The sequence below is a fragment of the Mytilus galloprovincialis genome, chromosome 6, assembly GCF_965363235.1.
Source record: "Mytilus galloprovincialis chromosome 6, xbMytGall1.hap1.1, whole genome shotgun sequence".
In the NCBI taxonomy this organism is placed as follows: domain Eukaryota; kingdom Metazoa; phylum Mollusca; class Bivalvia; order Mytilida; family Mytilidae; genus Mytilus; species Mytilus galloprovincialis.
The window spans coordinates 15,037,358-15,058,208 of NC_134843.1; the positions used below are offsets into that span (position 1 = coordinate 15,037,358).

Below are 20,851 nucleotides of genomic sequence, written 5' to 3' on the forward strand. Positions count from 1 at the left end.
CCCTTCACCTTTCCTCAGTTGTGGTATCACCGCTTGTAAAGTATTCCATTTACTTGCCACGAAACCATATTAGACACTTATAGTACCCGAGGAAATGTGATTCCATAAGAACAAGAAAATTCAACACAGTTTTTTTTCACTACAGTGTTTCTGTTGTTTCATTGTTTTCCTCTTTTAGTTGAAATGTTTCCCTCAGTTTTAGTTTTTAACCCGGATTTGTTTGGTGTTTTTAGCTCAATCGATTTATGACTTTCGAACAGCGGTATATTACTGTATATTCTTTATTTGAACATTGTTCACGGTGTTGTTTTGCCAATTGTTTTAATGTTGATGTTGCTCTTGTGGGGCAGGTAGTCATATATTTTTTTTCATTTTGTTATGTTGTTTTCTTTATACTTTTTATTGTTGGGTTTCACTTTTGAAAAAAGTAAAATCACAAAAATACTGAACTCCGAGTAAAATTCAAAACGGAAAGTAACTAATCAAATGGGAAAATCAAGCGCTCAAACACATCAAACGAAGCGATTACAACTGTAATATTCCTGACTTGGTACAGGCACTTTTTTATGTGGAAAATGGTGGTTTGAACATGGTTGTATGTGCAGATTTGCGTTTTTGTTTATATAGTGTAGCTATGAAGTATAATGTAGATAAAATGAAATTATTTTAACAGTAGTATGTATTAAAAAAGTTTTACATGAAATTTATTTTACAGTCTAGCATTATTCTTAATAAAATGGTACTTGTATTTTATATTTGTAACTTGTCTGTTTTGTATTGTGTATATACTCTGCATTTACTGTATATTTATGTATTGCAAGTAGTGAGGCTATGATAAAATATTGAATCTGAATATATATATTTAACAAACACTTGATCTTTGCAATTAAGATTTTAATTTTTAATTAAAGTTCAATTACAAAGTATATAAAAGTTTCTAACTGCTGGAATAAAACAACTGTTAAAGCTAATAGTATTTACTGTATAACCACAAAATGCATACATGGCTTCGTTAATTGCCCTCACTTGTGGTTGCATTTATGTATTAAGCTCTTCAAGTTTTGTTTCTAATATTACAATATGTATTTGGTTTAAAATCGTGGTGATGTTTCTGTTGTAATCTTCTTATGTAAGCATATTGGACTTCAGTATGAATAAATCCTGGACATTAAAGGAACATTCGCTGACTGTGTTGAATTTGCTCTAGGGACAATGATAATCCGTTATTCAAATACTAACCAATTATCGTCCACGATGTTCCGAGAGCGGAATGACACTTTTATATTAACAATGGCCATTTAAAACCTTAACAAAGCTGACACTGTTGGAAGTCGCCATTAACGAGAAAATTGGTTCAGTCAACAAGAAAATGTATTTATTGGAGAATAATAGAGAACGATTTTACGCTAAATATTAACAAGAAGTGTTGATAAATATTATACTAGGGTTTAAACAACGTGTTGTTATAATCTGTACTGTCAATATACCTAGTAGTTTGAATGGTCAGTTGTTCGGCCAATACGGACAACAGTGGACAGTAAACAATCAGAGATAATGTGTCAATATTTGTCCTATTGTCAACCACAAGTGGATGGAGTTTGTATCAATTGTGGATAGATTGGCTTCTGTGCGGTTGTTACTGTGCATTGATCAGAGAATTCACTATAAAAAGAAGACAAGCGCTTCAATGTGACATTGTATTTTTTGTAATGATTTGTACTTTGTATTACTTATCAGATGTTTTCATTCAGATGAATTTTAGATACAAATATTTTAGAAGCATATAAAACCACGATATAAGGAAAGTGCCGTGTAGCACCTGGAAGACATTCAAAGACGCAGGGAAAAGAATAAGAATATTTAGTCAGTTTTAGATATGTACATGTGATTATTATTTGTTGTTTTTGAATTAAAAAAAATGTATTTATTGATACGTAATTTGCATTTATTGAATTGTTAATTGAATTTATTGTTTATGACTTGTATTTGTTACTGTATTGTACCATTTGTTCGTATACTATTTCATTTATTCAAGGAATGATATTTTTTCTGTCTATGAAGAAATAACATAAAAAATGTGGTGTACACTAAATAACCCTCGTAGTTGGTTATTTTAAAGTGTACACCACATTGTTTATGTTATTTCGAATAGACAGATAAATTGTTACAGTTATTTCTTATAATTTAATTTGAAACCTGAGAAAAACATGAAAAACCGTTGATGAGGTCACGGTCACATGACTTAATTATGTCTATGGGCTGATAAACTAAACAACGTCAGCCAATCAGAAGACGCGTGACATCCAAAATTAAATTATTTATATTTAACGTTAATTGTAATTGCATATTTGAAATGAATTATGATTTGAACTCATTTGTTGTAAATAAATAAAATGGAGTTGTTTAAACTCAATAATTTACTCTCTTAAAACTCGGTATGAATTCCTTTGAAAATAAAACCGACGTTGGAAAATTGACGATAGTTACAGTGTAATATCTGCATATTTACGGGGTTTTGTTTGAAACTGTTAAATAACAAAAATACCGAACTCCAAGAAAAATTAAAAACAGAAAATCCCTTTTCAAATAGCAAAGTTTAAATATGTTTAAACTTGTTTTAGTTCGTACAGATCTTTTGATTTATAAATGTTTAAATACGAAGACGGAATGGTCAAATGTTTATATTAATCATTAAAAAGCAGTTATGTTAATATGCAAATATTTTATTTTATTCATGTCTTAACTCGTATGTTATTTCTACTTTTAAATGCTGTAGGATTTGTCCTGGTAAAATGATAAAACTTGACAAACAGAGGACAATTACACAACAAACATGTTCTAAACATAATTAAAAGGAGGCGAAAGATACCAAAGGGAAAGGACTTAATTCAGTTTCTCATTTTTATATTCGATACATATAAGTAAAAGGCAACAGAAGTCTACCGATGTTCAAAAATTCGTAAATACGCATTTTTAAAATACATATCAATACAAAAAGGACTGATGGAATCGTCTGAACTCCAAAAGGAGGCGAGCCCACGTGCATTACCAGAGTAAGTGTCTTCTGCTTTGCATGAAAGCAACATTACCGTAGAGTATACAGTTTTCAGCGTATATTTTTTTCGCCTAACAGAAGTTCCCCTGAAAACTTTGTTATAAACAATGTCAGAAAATCAATCGTTTTAGAACAAATATTTCATACCCTTTATTCCGTAATTGAAAATAATATGACACAACATTTCTTCCACTTCGAACTTATATTATGAAGGAAATTCTGTTTCATGACATGATCACTTCAGAAAGCCGAGTAGGACATATATTTTTTTTCGAATAAAATAAAATTAAAGTAATCAGAAATTGTTTGTAATATTGTCCATATGCGTTCTGTATATTTTGTACTTCCATTTTTCGGAAGGATATTTAAAATGCTTTATCTCGGAAAGTCTAACAAAACCATCTCTCATTTTTCGTCAATAGTTTTGCAGCTTTTCGAGTTCGAATTCCACTCAATTCCTTAACATAAACCATGAGATCGCCAATTTATTCCTGACCAAAATGTAAAAACACAAAAATACTGAACTCCGAGGAAAATTCAAAACGGAAAGTCCCTAATCAAATGGCAAAATCAAAAGCTCAAACACATCAAACGAATGGATAACAACTGTCATATTCATTTTTCTTATGTAGAAAATGGAGGATTGAACCTGTTTTTTTATAGCTAACTTAACCTCTCACTTGTATGACATTCGCATCAAATTATATTGACAACGATGCATGGACAAAACAAACGAACATAACAGGTAAAAATGTCAAAAATAGAGGTACAGCAGTCAGCATTGTGTTACAATCTTTATTACTATAAAAACAAACAAATATGTAGCAAAGAAGCACAAAAATGTATATATCAAATTTAGCAACCTCATTGGTTTTTTTTTGGTTTTTTTGTCAGACGGAATTTTCGAAAGAAATCAACGTCATATGTAGTCATGTGGCCTTTTATTGCTTACATCCACTTCTTTTGAACTTTGGTGGATAGTTGTCTCATTGGCAATCATCTCCTTATGTTTATAATCATACTATATGGCAATACCGTACCAGAGCACTGGCTGCTATTCACTGATGAAATCCACCAATCTACCAGCAGTGAAGGTCGTCAAACAAACAAACGATACCACACCATATAACATATACCCAAACTAATCATAAAATGACAAACGTAGGAAAAATAATTTATGATATAAATTAAACTTGAAATCGAAGCTGTCGAGTTAGTTGAGTTTAGAATAATTGGAATTGGTGGCGAATTTAAGTCGTATATTCATATTGGACAACAAATTTATTTCTTTCATATATAAGATAACAAAAAGAATGTAACCACACTGATTACAATACATGTCAATAAATTATAAATCTAAAAGAAAAAACAGAAACCTTGTCACATTGACAAGTACACAAAGGGATATTGGCAAATGCTTAAAGATTCCAAATTTCTATAATGTATTACTTAATTGCACTGCAACACTCGGAATCTTCAGAATGTACCATTCGTTTGCTAATTTAAAATTGTTTGTATAATCGTAGCACGTGAACTGGAAGCACTATCAATGTCCATTCGTATATCTCTGGTATAGACGTTCTAACGACTGACAACAATTAAAACACACAGATGATTTGTTCATGTTGTTTCATCGGGATCCGTTTCCACGACATCTATTTCCTCTTCCGGTTCCGATTCGTCATGGTGTTGGTTATTTGGCACTGATATCGTCGAAGCACTAGATTTAAAATGACTAAATGGAAAACTTGCTGGGTGTTTGAAATAATTGTCTTCTGTGTTTGATTCTGGTGTATCACAATCTCGCGAGTGTTCATCTGATTGGTTGTTGGTATCTGTTGAAGAATCAAGTGGCTTTTTCTGAAGCTTTTTGTGTTTCATCCTCCTATTCTGGAACCATGTCTTTACCTATTAAAAAACCAAGCGACTTCTTATTTTCTTCTTGTTTGAATTTTCATAATTATTTGGCAGATGATTGTGTAATTTTGCATATCTAAACATCTGACACTAAAAGGATACAAGTGTATTTGATTATCTTTGCGACGCTACCTATAATTGATATTTGAATGATATGCATAGCTGTGTCTGAAGACACCTGAATCAAACCTATGTTTCTCATAGACTAATTTAAACAATTATAGTTCAAACTTCATTAGCTATGCTACTTTTTTTAATTATATCTTTATTTCTAATTCGATTATGAGAATGTTTCTTGACACTTGAATACTACCTGTGTTTCTGATACATAAGACATGACTTTTCTGATTGACACCCAAACCATACATGTATTTTTGATGTACTAAAGTAAAGCTACTTCTTATTGACACTCGTATTACCTCATATTCTGTGTTTCGGATACACTAATAAAGGTTTTCTTCATTTTAACGCTTTAAGCATACATTTTGTACCTTTGTCTGTGATAAACTGGGAAATTAGTATTCGTGTCCGACACTTGAAACATACCTCTATTTCTTATAAATATGCATGGCTTTTAAATTGCCCCTTGAATCACATCTGTGTTTCTGATGCATTAATAAATGCTTATTTTTGATTTATGCTTATTGGATCATACCTGTGTTTCTGATAAGCTTAGTTGTGCTGCCAATTCTACCCTCTCTGGTGTAGAAAGATATCTTTGTGTTTCAAATCTCTTTTCTAGACCATTGAGTTGTTGGTCACTAAATACTGTCCGAGCTTTCCTTCGCCGACAATGTTTTCCTGGACTGTCGTGTTGGAATAACGGATTCAGAGGAAATCCTGAAAACAAAATTGTATGTTTTAAAACCAGTTTCTAATTTTACTTATCATCAACCCTATAACAACATTTACAGATATACGTGTGCATTTCATATCAGTTTTGAAACATGGTTTTTAATTGGCGTTCAAGTATACACATGATATAGACAATACAAAATAAAATTCTTGAATTTATGAATTGTAAAAACATCTGCGATCAAGGTATACTTAAAATTCCTTGGTTTAGAAAAGTTTAATGATTTTTTATAAATGTAAAAAGACATTTTGTTTGACTTTTTGCGATCAACTTTATAGTTCCATCCTTTGTGAATGTCACTTTAGATGATAGATTTGTAACCCAAAAAATAGGAATTGGTTTGTATCAAGTGAAACAGTAATCTCGTAAAGCAAATAACGGTAAATAGATTATGTTTATCAACAAGTAAAAATATATACTTTATTTACTTTTTGGCAATATTGATAGTATAACAGCAATATTTAGTCGCTTGGAATTTTGTAGTTTAATTTAGTAAAACATCGACAACCTTAAAATCCCATCTATCTGTCCAATTGGGTAAAAATAATAAAGGTTGAGTATTGAATAACAAGATCGAAACGAGAATTAAAGATTTATGAAAAATTTACGTATTGTTGTCACGAAAAGTAACTTATAAAAGGAAAAACGAACTAAATTGTTACAACAAAACCCAGTGGCATGCTTATTTCCTTATTTACTTTTTCATTCTTTAATTGAATACACTGTTAATACAATAATAAACCAATTACTAGTATGTAAGTAGTATATACCAACACACATACTAGAATAAATACCTATTTATATTTAGTGTATGTGCTGAAACTGATATATGTATACTTCCTTGTCATGAGATGAAAAGGAAATCAAAATAATACATCTTGTATTGTTTTATGTATTTCATAGTTTATTATATAGAATAGGGGCGAAAGATACCAGAGGGACAGTCAAACTTTTAATCGAAAATAAACCCACAACGCCATAGAAAACAAAGAAAAAGACAAACAGACAAACTATAGTACACATGACACAACATAGAAAACTAAATAATAAGCAACACGAACCCAATCAAAAATTTGGGGGGATCTCAGGTGCTCCTTATCCTTATCGCCCTTAATTCGACTTTTCGTTGCATTCTTGAAAAAAGTATTAAAAGCATCAAAAACCATAAGTAAACAATTAAAAGTAAGTATCTATAAACCTAGAAACCTCGACAAGAAGGTCTTTGGGCATTCATTTATCAATTTTCTGAACTGTATATTACACGGTATAATACGAGCAAACAATAACATTTGTTACAGGGACTAACTTGCTTGATAGAGTATGTAATATGTTGTCTGTAGACTATAGAATCAGACAAATTAATGACTTATGGGAAATATACAATTAATGTAATTGTTTACTTCCTCTATGTGCATATATTTGTTTTTCAATATCCACAATATTGCTATTAATGCTACCTTAAAAAAAAATTTAAAAAAATGTCAAGTATGTGCGAAGTCGCTAAATGCCACGTTTAATTTGAAGTTTTTATATTTAATTTCGAATTAAAAATTATCTGCATTTCGAAATTCGCAACTTTCCAATCTAAAATTTGTAATAAAAATTGGTCCATTGTACAACATCCCTAGACGACCGTGTACATGTACCGTATAAATGAATGTTTTGGTGATGAATGCCATTATTTATATATATGCAGTAATAATTCTATACTGATCTTATAGGAAAATACATTCTTAAATAGTTTACATCAGATCCATCTGTACTGACATTTCAAAAGATGCTGTCCTGATGTCACTGTCAGCTGCAACCTTATCTTTCTATAGATATCAAGAAACTGTCTTAAGTCTTCTGAATAGGTATATTTTCAGTCTTATTGTCTATTTAAGTAACATTTACGTTATTAGTCTCCCGACTGTTCTGTCATATCGTGTTTAGTAACAAACTTTAGGTTTTAAAAATAAATATATGAGATTTAAATAGAGACACGAATGCTCATTTAATTGTCTCAAAAGCACACCAACGGATCAAATGTTTCGTGAGGAAGGCTTTAAGGATGTTTGCTTGTCATGTTTTGGAATTGTTGTCAGATTTTCGAAATCCTCTGGTTTTATCCATTTGAATGCCTTAAAAAAAATTGCCTTTGGACCCCCATTTTTCTCTTTATAAATCTTTTACATGTATAATTATAAGCCAATTGTATAAGTCTTATAAAATCTTATTTATTTTTTAATAGTTATTGAGAACTTCAACTGGTCAATGATAAAGCTATGAAAAATCAAGCTATGAAAAATCAAGAGAGAACATTTTTTTCTGCCAAAATTCCAATGGCTAATATCTCGAAAACAAGCACATTGACCACTATTTTTTTTTTTTTTTTTTTTTTATTTTTTAATTTCTCAATTAATCCCCTATCAATATATACTAGTGTTATGGAAAGCTATTTATCTTAAAACTGAGCAGCGAACTTCCTAAATAGCATTTTTAGAATTTTAAAGCAACTGGGGATGGTGTTGTGTTTTTTAAATGTATTATTTTTACTTAAATTCCAAACATGTTGATTCATCAGGGATATATTTTTTCAAACGTTTAAATGTCTTAGACAAATGAATTTTCAAGAGAATAACCGTTGAAAGGGGGATAACTCTATTTCATTCCTTTGAACTCTGCTTTTAATTATTCTCATAATGTGAATTATTTCAATATTTTAAAGACCCTATATGATGTACAAGACAGGAACATCAGAAACCTGTCAAACAGAAACCGTCTTTATGACGGAAAATGTAAAAAAAAAAAACAACAACAGTTTCAATAAAAATTGTTTACAGCATTAAGAAAAAAAGAACATATACAATGCTTCATAAACAACCATTGTTAAAAGATTGACCGCCCAGTACCTAGCTATTCAACGGATTGTAGCAATAGTATTTGAACCAATTATTTATGTAACTCCAGAAGTGTTCCATTATTTTAAATGTCGCGCCGGTCCATCATTTTGAATGTCGCACTAGTCTGTTAGTTTAAATGTTACACCGGTCTGTTATTTTAAATGTTGCACCGATGCTTGATGCGTCGTGCAAGGTAAAGGTCAGAGTAAGTCACACGGTATTAAATAAGTTGTTTGAAGCAAATTTAAGTGTATCAAATCTACATTTTTAAGTCGACGGTTACTTTTTCAACTTCGGATATTTATGAAACAATTTCATTAATCAAATTTCCATTTCACTCTTCATGTTTTGTGTATTATAAAACAAACGTACTAGTATATTTGTATGTGTCCGACCATGTGCAATGCTTTGAATAGCATACTTTAGTATACATTATAATTATTTGTATGGTGCTTTACTCTAAAAGAGTTTTCATTTTTCAAGTAAAATATACAATTAAAGAATTACAATTGCATTTTGAGTCAGATTTCTTGTGTCTGTTAATGAGGATGCAATATAGAAGAAATGTCGCATACAAATTTAACATTCATACCAACATTAAAAATTTGAAATATGTTTTGCAGGGGGAGTCAGGAAGTTATTAATTTAAATTATGTAAAAGCTATATAACATATTATGATACGTATATATACAATTATTATCTCTCAGATAAAATAAATAAAGACGAATTTGTAGGAATGGTAGAGATCAGCATCATTTAGTCAAATATCGTACAAGTGGGGAAATAAATAAACAAATGAATACATCAAAAACAGTTGTATTTATATAACTCTTGATATACACAAATTATCTTTGTCCAGTTAGTTTTTATAAATACTTTAATAATTAAATAAAAAAAGAGAAAGGGAAATTTTCAAAACATATAAATGGTATTTACTTTGGTTATCAAGAAAGGCATTTTTCTTCTATGACAGAATGTATACATTGTGAAATATATTAAATATGTATTTGCCGTGTTTAAACAAAAATAATTTAGCGCCATCTACTGGTATTTTATCTCATGGAATAAGCTCGAGAAGACTATACTGAAATATTCGGGTTAAATATTAAATTTTTCAATGAAGTGAAAGTGATGTCAATAACTAGCAACGGTGAAACGTGCAGATCAGGAGGAGTAACTCTTATCAAAGTCAAAGTCCCGACAAATTAATAGCTTTAAATTATCAAAAAGAACTTTATCCCATTAAGTATATAAACACCTCAATCGAGATATCAAGCTTTAATTATATCTATATTAACACAATGTAATACTCAAGATATATCTCTATAATTTCTAGAATAAAGTCTTTTGCCTCGATAGTAAAACCATGACAATGTAATAAATACGGGATCAGACTTTTTACTTATTAGAATGATGATAAAATAGCTTATTTTTTTTTACAGTATCATGCTTGAAATTGTGCCGTTCTTTGTTTGATATTAAAGCTTACATAAGTAATGTTGTTTTTGTTTGTTTTTGGTTCTTATTTCTTTCTTTATCCAGACCTTGCAATGTATATAGATAAGCAATGGATTGCAAAAAAAAAGAGAGAACACGGACATTTAATTGACATTTGAAAATGCTACAAATAATAATTGTTCGCTCGTCTATCATTTTTTTACGATATAAGTATATATTTATGCATTAACATATTAATTTCCATTGGTTTGAAAAAAATCCCTTCTTCAGTTCACATTTTTGTTAGTATCACTTTTTTCAAACTTATTCAAATCTATTTTTATTTATGGTTTATTTTCATTTCGATTTTTATAGAGAGACGATACGATTGCAAAGGATATTCACATTTCTTTTTATCCGATATAAATAATTTGAAACCCTAAGCAGCAATATTAGAAAGTGAAAATGGATCTACGGTCATCATGATCATTATCGCTTTCAAAGACGACTAATTACAGGTATTAATCTCTCCGCCAGTAAGTAGTCCGACACTATAATTGCAATTATTTATCGCATAAGCAGGTGATAAAACAAACATTAACATTAAAAAATAGATATCTGAGGATTACTATCTACTAGTGTGAAAAAACAATCACAAAACCTTAACGGATTAAGTAAAACTGTTTAATATACTTCTGTTGGTGGGAGTTTGAGCGTTGGTTCGCATGTCCAAAAAAAGAACCTAGATTTTGCTACAATTGGCGTGAAATTTAATTTACTATTTCCCACTATTTTAACATCGCATCAATACTTTATAGTAAATACTAGCGTCATTTCCGGCTTATATATGAGTTAAACTGTTCTATGTATTTCTTTGGTTTTAAAATAATGTCACTTTATAATTTTTACTTTTTGTTTTTAAAAGAAAAACTAATTCTTTCCTCTTTTGAATTCGTAAGTCGTCGGTTTGCAAATTCTACAATTTAAACTATTACTTTGCTTTTGAATATTTAAGTAAGCCTACAAAGTATTGACCTTTAAAAAGTAACAATATAGTTACTTTTATGATAGGTTAAACATGTCTTACATATTAAATTTTAGTCGCCATCAGCATCATCATTCAAATAGAGGAAAATTTGATATATAAAAATAGTGAAAATATGTTTTTAAAAACATTAAAGAAAGCGATAATGAAGTTATATAGGTTATGTGGTTTTGTGTGGTTTGAAATTAATTATAATTGCTCTTCGCTCCAGGTTCAGTGGGAAATATTTCATACATTTTAAGGACGAATGTCTTTATGAATGTAAAGAGTTAACGAATTACCCTTTCATTGATGAAAGAATGTGGCACAAATTAAGAAGATTTGTTTAATTTATTTATTGCTGTTTTATAGAATAATGCAGCTTTTATTTAGAGTGATACCAGAGCTCTGGAGTGATACAATATTGTTATTATGTTATTTAATAAATGAATTTATTTTTCCCTCTCAAGATTCAAGATTTTATTGTACATTTAGTCAAACTATTTTTTCAAATATTTATATTTAAATCTTAATTTAAAGAGAAATACAAGAATAATTGTTTTAGCAAGATAAGACATGAAATATCGTGAAAAGGATGGAAGAAAATACTTTAGATAAACTTTTTTAATATACATTTCTAGGCTTTATACTTTTATAGAAATAAATTGCGAATTTAGACCACAATTGATAATAAATTTTGTCTGTGTGCCGTTGGGTCAATCTGTGATATTTTATATGTACATGCATTTAGGCGAAGGATAAATTAATATAGTGATTGTATTTCAAAATATGTATATATGCGGAGCAATAGAATGAATAAAGCATGCTTTTATTTTCAAAAAACAGAAATAAAAGTAAAAATTAGGCATAAATAAAAACAAAAAGAGGTAATAGCAGGTTAATATAATATATTATTTCAGTATCAACACCCCTCCCCTCACCCCCCCCCCCACACACACACACAAAAAAAAAGTAGGTTTAGATATTTCAGTATGAATTAAAAATAAATCACAATATATTACAAAGAAATTATAAAAAGGAACATTGAAAATGACAATATTTAAAAAAAAAAAATAACTCACCAGCCGTTGGTATCAGGAATGGGTGGTCTGAATGCTTGTGTAGAAAGTTCTGTGCTTGTAAAACTTGATGAGGATACAATAGATGTGTTCCCGGAATGCACTGGAATCCGTATTCTGGTATACCGGGACGGAAGAGTCCGTGGTTTATTTCTGCACGGCACATTGTCTTTGGTTTGTTTAACAAGATATCCTCTATAAAGAACGATGTTGGTCTTGATGAAGAATTTTCAGAAAAAGAACTTATGTTCATTTTTCTCTTTCAAAGTAATAAATCTAAAAAAATAATATATGTTTCAATTTTCTAAATATTAAACTTTCAAAATTGATCAACTTTCATTAAAATGTATTTGTTATTATTTTTATTTCGCCATGTGCCACTATAAAATGTTATCTTTTATGTTCAAATGTAAATAAATGACGTATAAAAGATGAAAATTTTGTCCATTTAAGTAAACTAATAAATAGCCAATCAGATACGGTGATTTAGAAGTCGACATCACATGATTAGCTGGAAGAAAATCTTCCGGAGGTGTGATTAATGAAATGTTATTAGAAAATTGATGAAATTAATCAGCACGAGGGACTTGTTACAGTCGTGTAATTTACCATTTCCTATCCCCTTACTCCGGTAATTAGTAATTCCGGACTTTTTAGTTTTGATTTCTGATCATTTGGAATTTGTGCTTGCCATCTGAGTCCGGTAATCTTTTGGTGACGAGTTGCATAGTGATTAGGTCGTCTGCGAGTCCTGTATAATCACAAAAAGCGTTGATAAAGCTTTTCTTCATAAAAAATATCACTCTTTTTTTTTTTGGCATCTTACTTTTAATTCATTAGAAATATATCTTGGGATAATGTATGTTTATAAATCAATGAGAGAAATACAAATTACTTCCTCATTCTATGACCGAGCTTACTTTTGTATCCAACTGAGAACTGTAACGTCCCAACCTCATCCCACCCCACCCCCAGTTTCCCTCAAATAATACCTGCTTATAGCCTACCAGAAACCAAATGTATTGACAAAATTTTACATGAAAAATACGTTTCTTTAGTTGGTGATTTAAGAAAAAAAATATTGATACAAAGGTTGGAAAAAAAGAGGTAGAAAACTTCAGCACAAAGAGGTAGAGTGATTTCTCCTGAATAAATTTTACATCTCAACCTTTACAAAAAATCAGCCTTTACTTTAATTCACAGTATCACGGCTTCCTGACTTATTTCTAACAATTTTGACACATATTGGCAAATTACAAATGTTTGTCTCTAAAGTTTATATGAAAGAAATCCTTATTAACAAAACAGAAGCTCTGTTGGAAATACTAAATACTGCCTCTCGAATAGAATTTCATTAATTTTGGTACGCGTCATTAAATGCATTTTGTTTATAAAACACATGTAAAATGACAATTGTTTACAAAAATGTCTTCAACAGCAATATATTGCAATTCATACATATTAATTTTATAGAAATATGGAAAATATTGATATATATATATAGGAATTCGTCTCTTTGATATTCGAAAAAAACTTTAAAGATTTTGACTCTGTGAGTGAAACAAATACAGAGAACATTGACTAGATACGTCTTCTCTAGAAATTATAAAATAAATATTAGAAAATTAGAACTTCTCTAGCTCATCTCAAATTTTACGATTATATAAATTAAGATTTAATATATGTGTGCTGTTTACAATACAAAGTATTATAACCCTGATAAAATTTATAGTTTAAACTTGAAGATCTGTCTGCGGTTGCAATATTAACTGAAAATATGAGATATTTCTGTCAGAAAAAAATACAACCTGTTTAAGATTATGTTATTCTCTGAAGTTATGAGTGAAATTGTCTAATTGACAATCATACTACCACTTCCTATTTTGCAATTTTATAGAAATATGGAAAGTTTAAGTGTAGTAATTTGTGTCTTTGATATTCGATGCACAGCATGATTTTAAAAGTTTTAGATTTTGACTCTTCTACAGAGTAAATGACCGTACTTCTTTGAGACGAGCTTCAGAAATTTATCTATTTACTAGAAATTTAGAACCTCTTGAACTCACTGCAAAGTTTACGATTACATATATTTTTAATATATATGCTGTTTACAATAAAAAAGCATTATAACCCTGACAAGATTTTCCAATTTTTTTTTAAAGATATTGTCTGTTTCAGTTGCAATAGTTACTAAAATATGGGCTATTTTGTCAGAAAAAAATACACCCGCATTAGAGAAAAATATGTTGTTCATTCTCTGCAGTTATGAGTGAAATTTTCTTACTAGCATTCGTGACTGAAATAGAACTATAACTGCTTGATCAATGAATATGTCATGAAATGTATTTTTTACCAGGAAAAAGGTCAGTTATGCTTTTGTTTAAACAAACAGTTAAATCGAAGGATCCCAACCCCCTCCCATAGTTCCCTCTCGGTTTAATCTGTTGAAAACAGGTCATAATATATATATACTTTGAAAATCAGGGAGTATGGAATCGGTTCTATTATACCCTAATATACATTGGACAATAGTTTGTTGTACCGTCCTAGTAACAAGATTTTGTGTTACTAAAATGAATGAAAAGAGAGGTCAGTGAGACACCCCAATTTAAAACACAATAAAACCGTAAAAATCATTTTAGTATTTCTCAAATTGAAATCATCGACAGACGGGGAGTTTTTAATATTTTAATACAGAATATAAATATATAAAGTTTTCACGAGTAAAGAGAAGTTGGGAATAAATAAAGCAGAAACTACTAAATAATCGTCAACCTCAAAATATGTGTTAATGAAGAAAACCATTGAGGAGAAGAGTAAGTTTAGTTTATTTTTTTATATTGTATTTTTTTTTATAAAAAATGAATAAAAAAAAGGTGCCATCTGACTATCTAACCGCTTTGTTTTCATCCTTTAAAATATATTTTTTCTCTCCGGTTTCGTCTTTGCAGAGATATTTTCCTTTATGATAATGCCATTATAGATGTAAGAGTAAAGTCTTAACCTTAACGATTTTCCTGTTCTTTGAATGCCGATCGTTATCTTCATTTTATTCGATGAAAGCGGTAATTGTCCAAGGAGTTTTGACAAATTATACAAAGTTTATTCTGAATAAATCTCGTCAACATGATAATTAAATAAATCATTACACAAAAAAACTAGTAAAACGTCCATGTATTTGTAAAATGATTAGGAAAACACACATAATTGGTTTAAGAAACGATCTTACAAAGCATCTAATACAATTTCACCCACGGTGACAGTATTCTTCAGAAATGAACATAATTATGCTCGCTGCGAGCGGCGTATGCCACTAGAGACCGGCGTGACTTGAGGTAATTAATATTATAAATTTGTAACTATCGTCTTCAAAATGATATAAAAATACGTTGATTTCGATGTTCTTCTAATTAAACGGAAAATAAATCCGTCCGGAGCTTCCTTTAGAATTTTGTTATTTGCTGACCCAGTGGGACCAATTTTCTAAAACGAGACTGATTTGTGGCGTAAAAAGACATTATACAAAGTCAATTCCTACATTGGACCATATGTGTAAAGATTGACCTTCCATAATGAGTAGTTAAGTTCCGTTTATCGTGTTCCGTGATTGGAATTTTTCCCTTGTTTATAAAGATCTTGGAAGAAAATAGTTTAATTGGCATTACTAAGGAATCAGAGAGTAGTAACGTGATCAGCTGCGTTGAGAATTACAATAACTACGGGTTTTATCAAATTGACTAATGAATAATGATAAATTCTCTCTGACATCTCTATCTATTTACATGGAAACTTAAGATTTAACCACCCAGAGACACGTAATGTTATTTAATTGCTTCATCATAAAATATAAACTATAAAATAATTCAACATCCGCAATTAAATATGAAAAAATGAGTGATTATTTCCATGCGTTGACATTTTCTAGTTTTAAGCTGGTGTAAAATATAAAAACAATAACGGCATCCTTTTAAGTCCTTTATTTTACAACCATTTCATTTTTATTTTTTTAAATTGTTATAACTCTATCTTAAAGAACCAATCCTTTCTCTGCTTAGGGGGTTTGAAAATGATTCATTCAAAAATAATATTATATAAAAAAAACTTCATCATTGAGGAATTTGTTTTTAAAAATATTTTCCCTAGACACAAAAAGAAATGAAAATTCAAGAACAACTCATAATAATTTTTTTTATTCCGCCTTGTGGACTAATAATCGCTTGTCAACCAAGGATAATTTTCTTTCTGTTAAAGTATAACTAGAGTGGTGATTGCCATAAAACTTGAAGTTTTCTTACACTAATCGTCTTTTATTACCATTATAGGGATATCTAATGCGTTGAATGATTAATTATTATGGTATTCTAGAAATTATAACCTAACCGTGCGTCGGAGTAAATAGGAGAGTGAAAGTAATCCCAAAAGTAGATACAGATCGAGGATGTAGGTTGAGATCCTCTTACTTCTCCAAAACTTTTCCATGTAATGTCAGGGTTGGGAATAAGCAAGCTTTGAGAAATTGTAAACTGATGTTTCATGATTTTTTAGTTTATTTCGTTTTTCATGTTTATAGTTTCATTATTTAATAACAACACAGCTCTGAAATTGCTGTTGATTTTTATGGAAAATTAATTATTTATTTAATTCTTTATTTCTTTATTTCTCTTTAGATATTTCTTTTATATTTATTTCTTTATTTCTTTATTACATTTGTGCTTTATTTCTTTATTTCTTTATTACATTTGTGCTTTATTTCTTTATTTCTTTATTACATTTGTGCTTTATTTCTTTATTACATTTGTGCTTTATTTCTTTATTTCTTTATTACATTTGTCCTTTATTTCTTTATTTCTTTATTTCTTTATGTCTCTATTTCTTTATTTTTTTATTTCTTTGTTTCTTTATTTTTTTATTTCTTTATTTCTGTATCCATCTATTATCAATTTTTATTTTATTTTCAATTCTTTATTTATTCATTTATCAATTGTGTGTATATCATTAACATGGAATTTTATGTAGAATTTATTGTATCAGAATTTGAGAAGTATTTTCACTTTTTCATAGTACTGTATCAACTTAGGTTCTTCAGAATTAAACAATATATATACTGTAATCAGGAGAAAATAATAAGATCCCCGCAACTATCATATCTAATATTATTTGCTTACATGACATTATTTTTCAAAGAAATCGAATCCGAACGAACTAAAAACAATAATTGTAAAACAAAAGTACGAAATGCAAAAAATTTAGGGAAAAAAAGGTATTATTGTTTGTTAGTTGTGAGTTTTCGACTTCATTTAAAATGAAGTTTTCGAGTTATTGCTAATTTTCGTTGCGTTAAAACCCAAAATTTTATAAAAAATCGAATATGCTATCGTTATTTTTTGTTTAAATCTAAGTATTTCAAATTTTCAACATTTTCATCAAGAGATAATTGAATACATTTGTATCCTATAAATTGTGTTGATTGTCGCTTCAACCAATTTTTTTATAGAAATTTATTGGAAATAAGTCTGATGTTTTTGAATATATTTTGCTTTATGAGAAAATTAAATTTTCGTCTCCAGTTCTATACTGAATATTGAATTATGCCTGTGTTGATTTGTTAACAGATTTTCTGCGTGATTCAATGCGTTATTCTTTCGTTTTTGTGGCTTGCCGTAATGTGACCGTGCTCTCACTTTGTAATCACTCGGATAATTTAAATAAGACATAATTAGTTTAATTCTAGCCATTTTCATCGTTTATCTCCGAAGACGTGAGCTGAAAGCACCAATAATTTGACGATAAAACTGGTTGATAAACGATTTTGTGTTATTTTCAATATTTCTTCAGAAATTTAGATTAAGGCAATGCTATTTTCTCAGAAGGGCGCAGGATATCAAATCATGTAGCCTTTCAACATATTAGCTGTTTCTTAGTACTGCTTAAAAGCGTCATAATAGCTTCAAATGGCACCAAACCTGACAAATTACATCTTAAATGCTTGTAATGTCACTTAATTTCATGTAAAACGTTGGAAAATTGGCGAAAGCATTCATCAAAATCATCTACAAAATAGCTAGCGTCACAGGAGTGCTAGAAATGCTAGATCTAATTTCCTCATTTTGCCAAATTAGATGATTCCTTCTAAATTGATGGTTTAAGTAAATTTTCTATAATATAAAATAATTGGGCCTAATTTAACAATAGAGTTACTTAAGACAGTACTTTCTTGAGTGCAGAAAAACGGGTAAAAATCCAGACCAAAATTTAATAATATTTCTTCACAATTTAATGCAAAATTAGAAAAATGAGAGTAAATAATAAAAGTAAGTGTTTCTTTTTAAGGCTCATGAAGACCTTAAACATAGAAGTTGAAATATAAATGTTATTTTACATTTCATTATTAAATTAGAAGTAAAATCGTGGGAAATTTTATCTTCAAAAGACTAATAAATAAGAGCAATTTTAGGTATACAAAAAATAGTTCTTACCTTTTGGTACGTATCTTCCATTTATGTCCATTTCAGTCGAATTGAATGTTGGAAATTATTTCTGTTAGGTCACGGAATTTGCGAAAGTATTTCATTTTAATTGTTTCAATGCCGAAATAATTTCCTTGTGTTGGTAAATATATCCAGTAGTTCTAGCAAAAACTATTATAGAGCTGCAATTTTTTTTGGAAAATTATAGCACAAAATAATTGAAAATACTACTCTGTTAATTAATATATCGTACATTAATGATCGGCCATTTTGGAACCTTTGAAAAAAGATTTTGAAATATATGAATATTCATTTAACTTACACCTAAAAGGTGACGTATAATGACCATTGTCCAATCGAGGTACTTATGGGGATTTCAAAAAGCATTTTTATTGTAACATCTTTTTTTATGTTTCTTAGTTTTTTTTTTTTTATTTCTAAGAACGTGTCCTGACTGAGGATAAAGGTAAAACGAGACACCTTAATTGCAATTGGAAAGTCGACCCAGACCTGATAAACAAACAAGACAATGTAAATCCGGATCTTCGGAGGGGTGAAGAATTATGAGGGATAGGGATTTGCCGGACAATAAGACTATAACAATGGGATTAACAGGAAGATAATGCTTCTGAATAGGAGTACTAATTAATAATAATGTCCGGATTATAACAGTACAGAGATAGGTTCGTGTATATTGTGTAACTTAGTATTCTGTGATCTCAATGTGACAAACAAGCAATGATTTGTTCACAGATGTAATACTGGTAGTTTTATCAGATGATAATTTAACGGAGGCGATTGAACTCCCGATTAAAAAAAAAAAATGCATTATTCATATGTTTACTAGTTTCTACTTATAGTATTGACTTTTTTCTACTTGATTGGTGTCCATGTAAATCTTAAATTGCAAAAAAACAAAAAAACAAAAAAAACAAAAAAAAACAAACACAGATACGAGTGAAGGAAGTAAAAATGTGACTTCAGTTTTATTTTTACACCGACATTTATTCAAATATATAATGTTTGTGATACATTGGCAAATGCACTGTTAAAATTAAATTTAATTTAACTCATAAAGGTCTGAAAGCAACCAAAATGATAAAATTTGAACGAAAATATTTTTTAATATAAATTATATAGACCAATAAGGCCAGTTAAAGTAACAAACGGGAGTACATTTCGTTTCCAGATTTCTGTGTCTTCGTTTTTAAAGTACAGTAAAAATTATTCAAACACATTAAATGTCAAAATGCAGGTTATTTCAGAAATAAAAACTTGTAATATTTGAATTGAAAAAAAAATAGCACTAGGCCGTGTAATGACCTATCATACAATATGACATGGACTAAATTAATAGTTTTTATTTGTTCGTTAGTTTGTTCTGAGCATTGCACGTGACGAAATCGTGCCTTCATATATACTTTTTAGAAAGGTTACTGGATAAAATATTCTAAAAAGTACATACAACCTTACAAGAGTGCAGGAGAGCTAGTTCGAGATTGCTCTGGCGTCTTGTCCTTAAAACAAGTTTGCGTATATGAATTCCACATGAATTTCACATAAAAAAGATTCGCCTTAAACGAGCTTAAACATGAAACTTACATGAAAATTTTAATGTGAATTTCACGTGAATTGAAATTCAACTGAATCTCACGTGAAAATATTTATATGAATTTCACGTGCATTTAACAACAAAAAATACATTTTTCAGGATTTTTATTGAATTTTTAAAATTTTATTTGAATTACTTTATTTTAAAAATTTATGTGAACATCACGTGGAAAAAAGTCATGCTATATATAGCTATTTTCACGTGAAACTCACATGACATGATTTCACGTTAGTTCTACGTATAAATCGTTTGAGGTGAAAATTTCACATGAATTTCACGCGAGTTTTACGTATAAGCTCGTTTGAGATGAAATTCATGCGAATTTCAAATGACGTTTACACGAATTAAAATTCACGTGAAATTGATACCGATATCATAGAGTCATCATAGAGTTAAGCTCTTACACTGTACTGCTTTTTATTAATTGCTTTTTGCCCATTTGAAAATTGAGAATGGAAATGGGGAATGTTTCAAAGAGACAACAACCTTACCAAAGAGCCGAAATAGCCGAAGGCCAA

The 20,851-nt window shown here is 29.5% G+C and overlaps 1 protein-coding gene across 1 annotated transcript; it reads right to left on the minus strand.

The window, feature by feature from the left end:
• Nucleotides 1–4,317: 4,317 nt before the first annotated feature.
• Nucleotides 4,318–19,008, minus strand: LOC143079028 (brain-specific homeobox protein homolog). The gene is made up of 4 exons (XM_076254137.1): nucleotides 18,731–19,008; nucleotides 12,258–12,530; nucleotides 5,628–5,812; nucleotides 4,318–4,963 (listed from the first exon to the last, which is right to left on the minus strand). Exons 2-4 carry the CDS (start codon nucleotides 12,505–12,507, stop codon nucleotides 4,676–4,678), a joined length of 723 nt encoding a protein of 240 aa, XP_076110252.1. The 5' UTR covers nucleotides 12,508–12,530; nucleotides 18,731–19,008; the 3' UTR covers nucleotides 4,318–4,675.
• Nucleotides 19,009–20,851: the final 1,843 nt, after the last annotated feature.

Coding starts and splice junctions, on each gene's coding strand:
- LOC143079028 (XM_076254137.1), bottom strand. CDS start 12,507: ATGAACATAAGTTCTTTTTCTGAAAATTCTTCATCAAGACCAACATCG. Junction 5,813..12,257: donor ATTCCTGATACCAACGGCTG/GTGAGTTATTTT, acceptor TTTTGTTTTCAG/GATTTCCTCTGAATCCGTTA. Junction 4,964..5,627: donor TAAGCTTATCAGAAACACAG/GTATGATCCAAT, acceptor GTTTTTTAATAG/GTAAAGACATGGTTCCAGAA.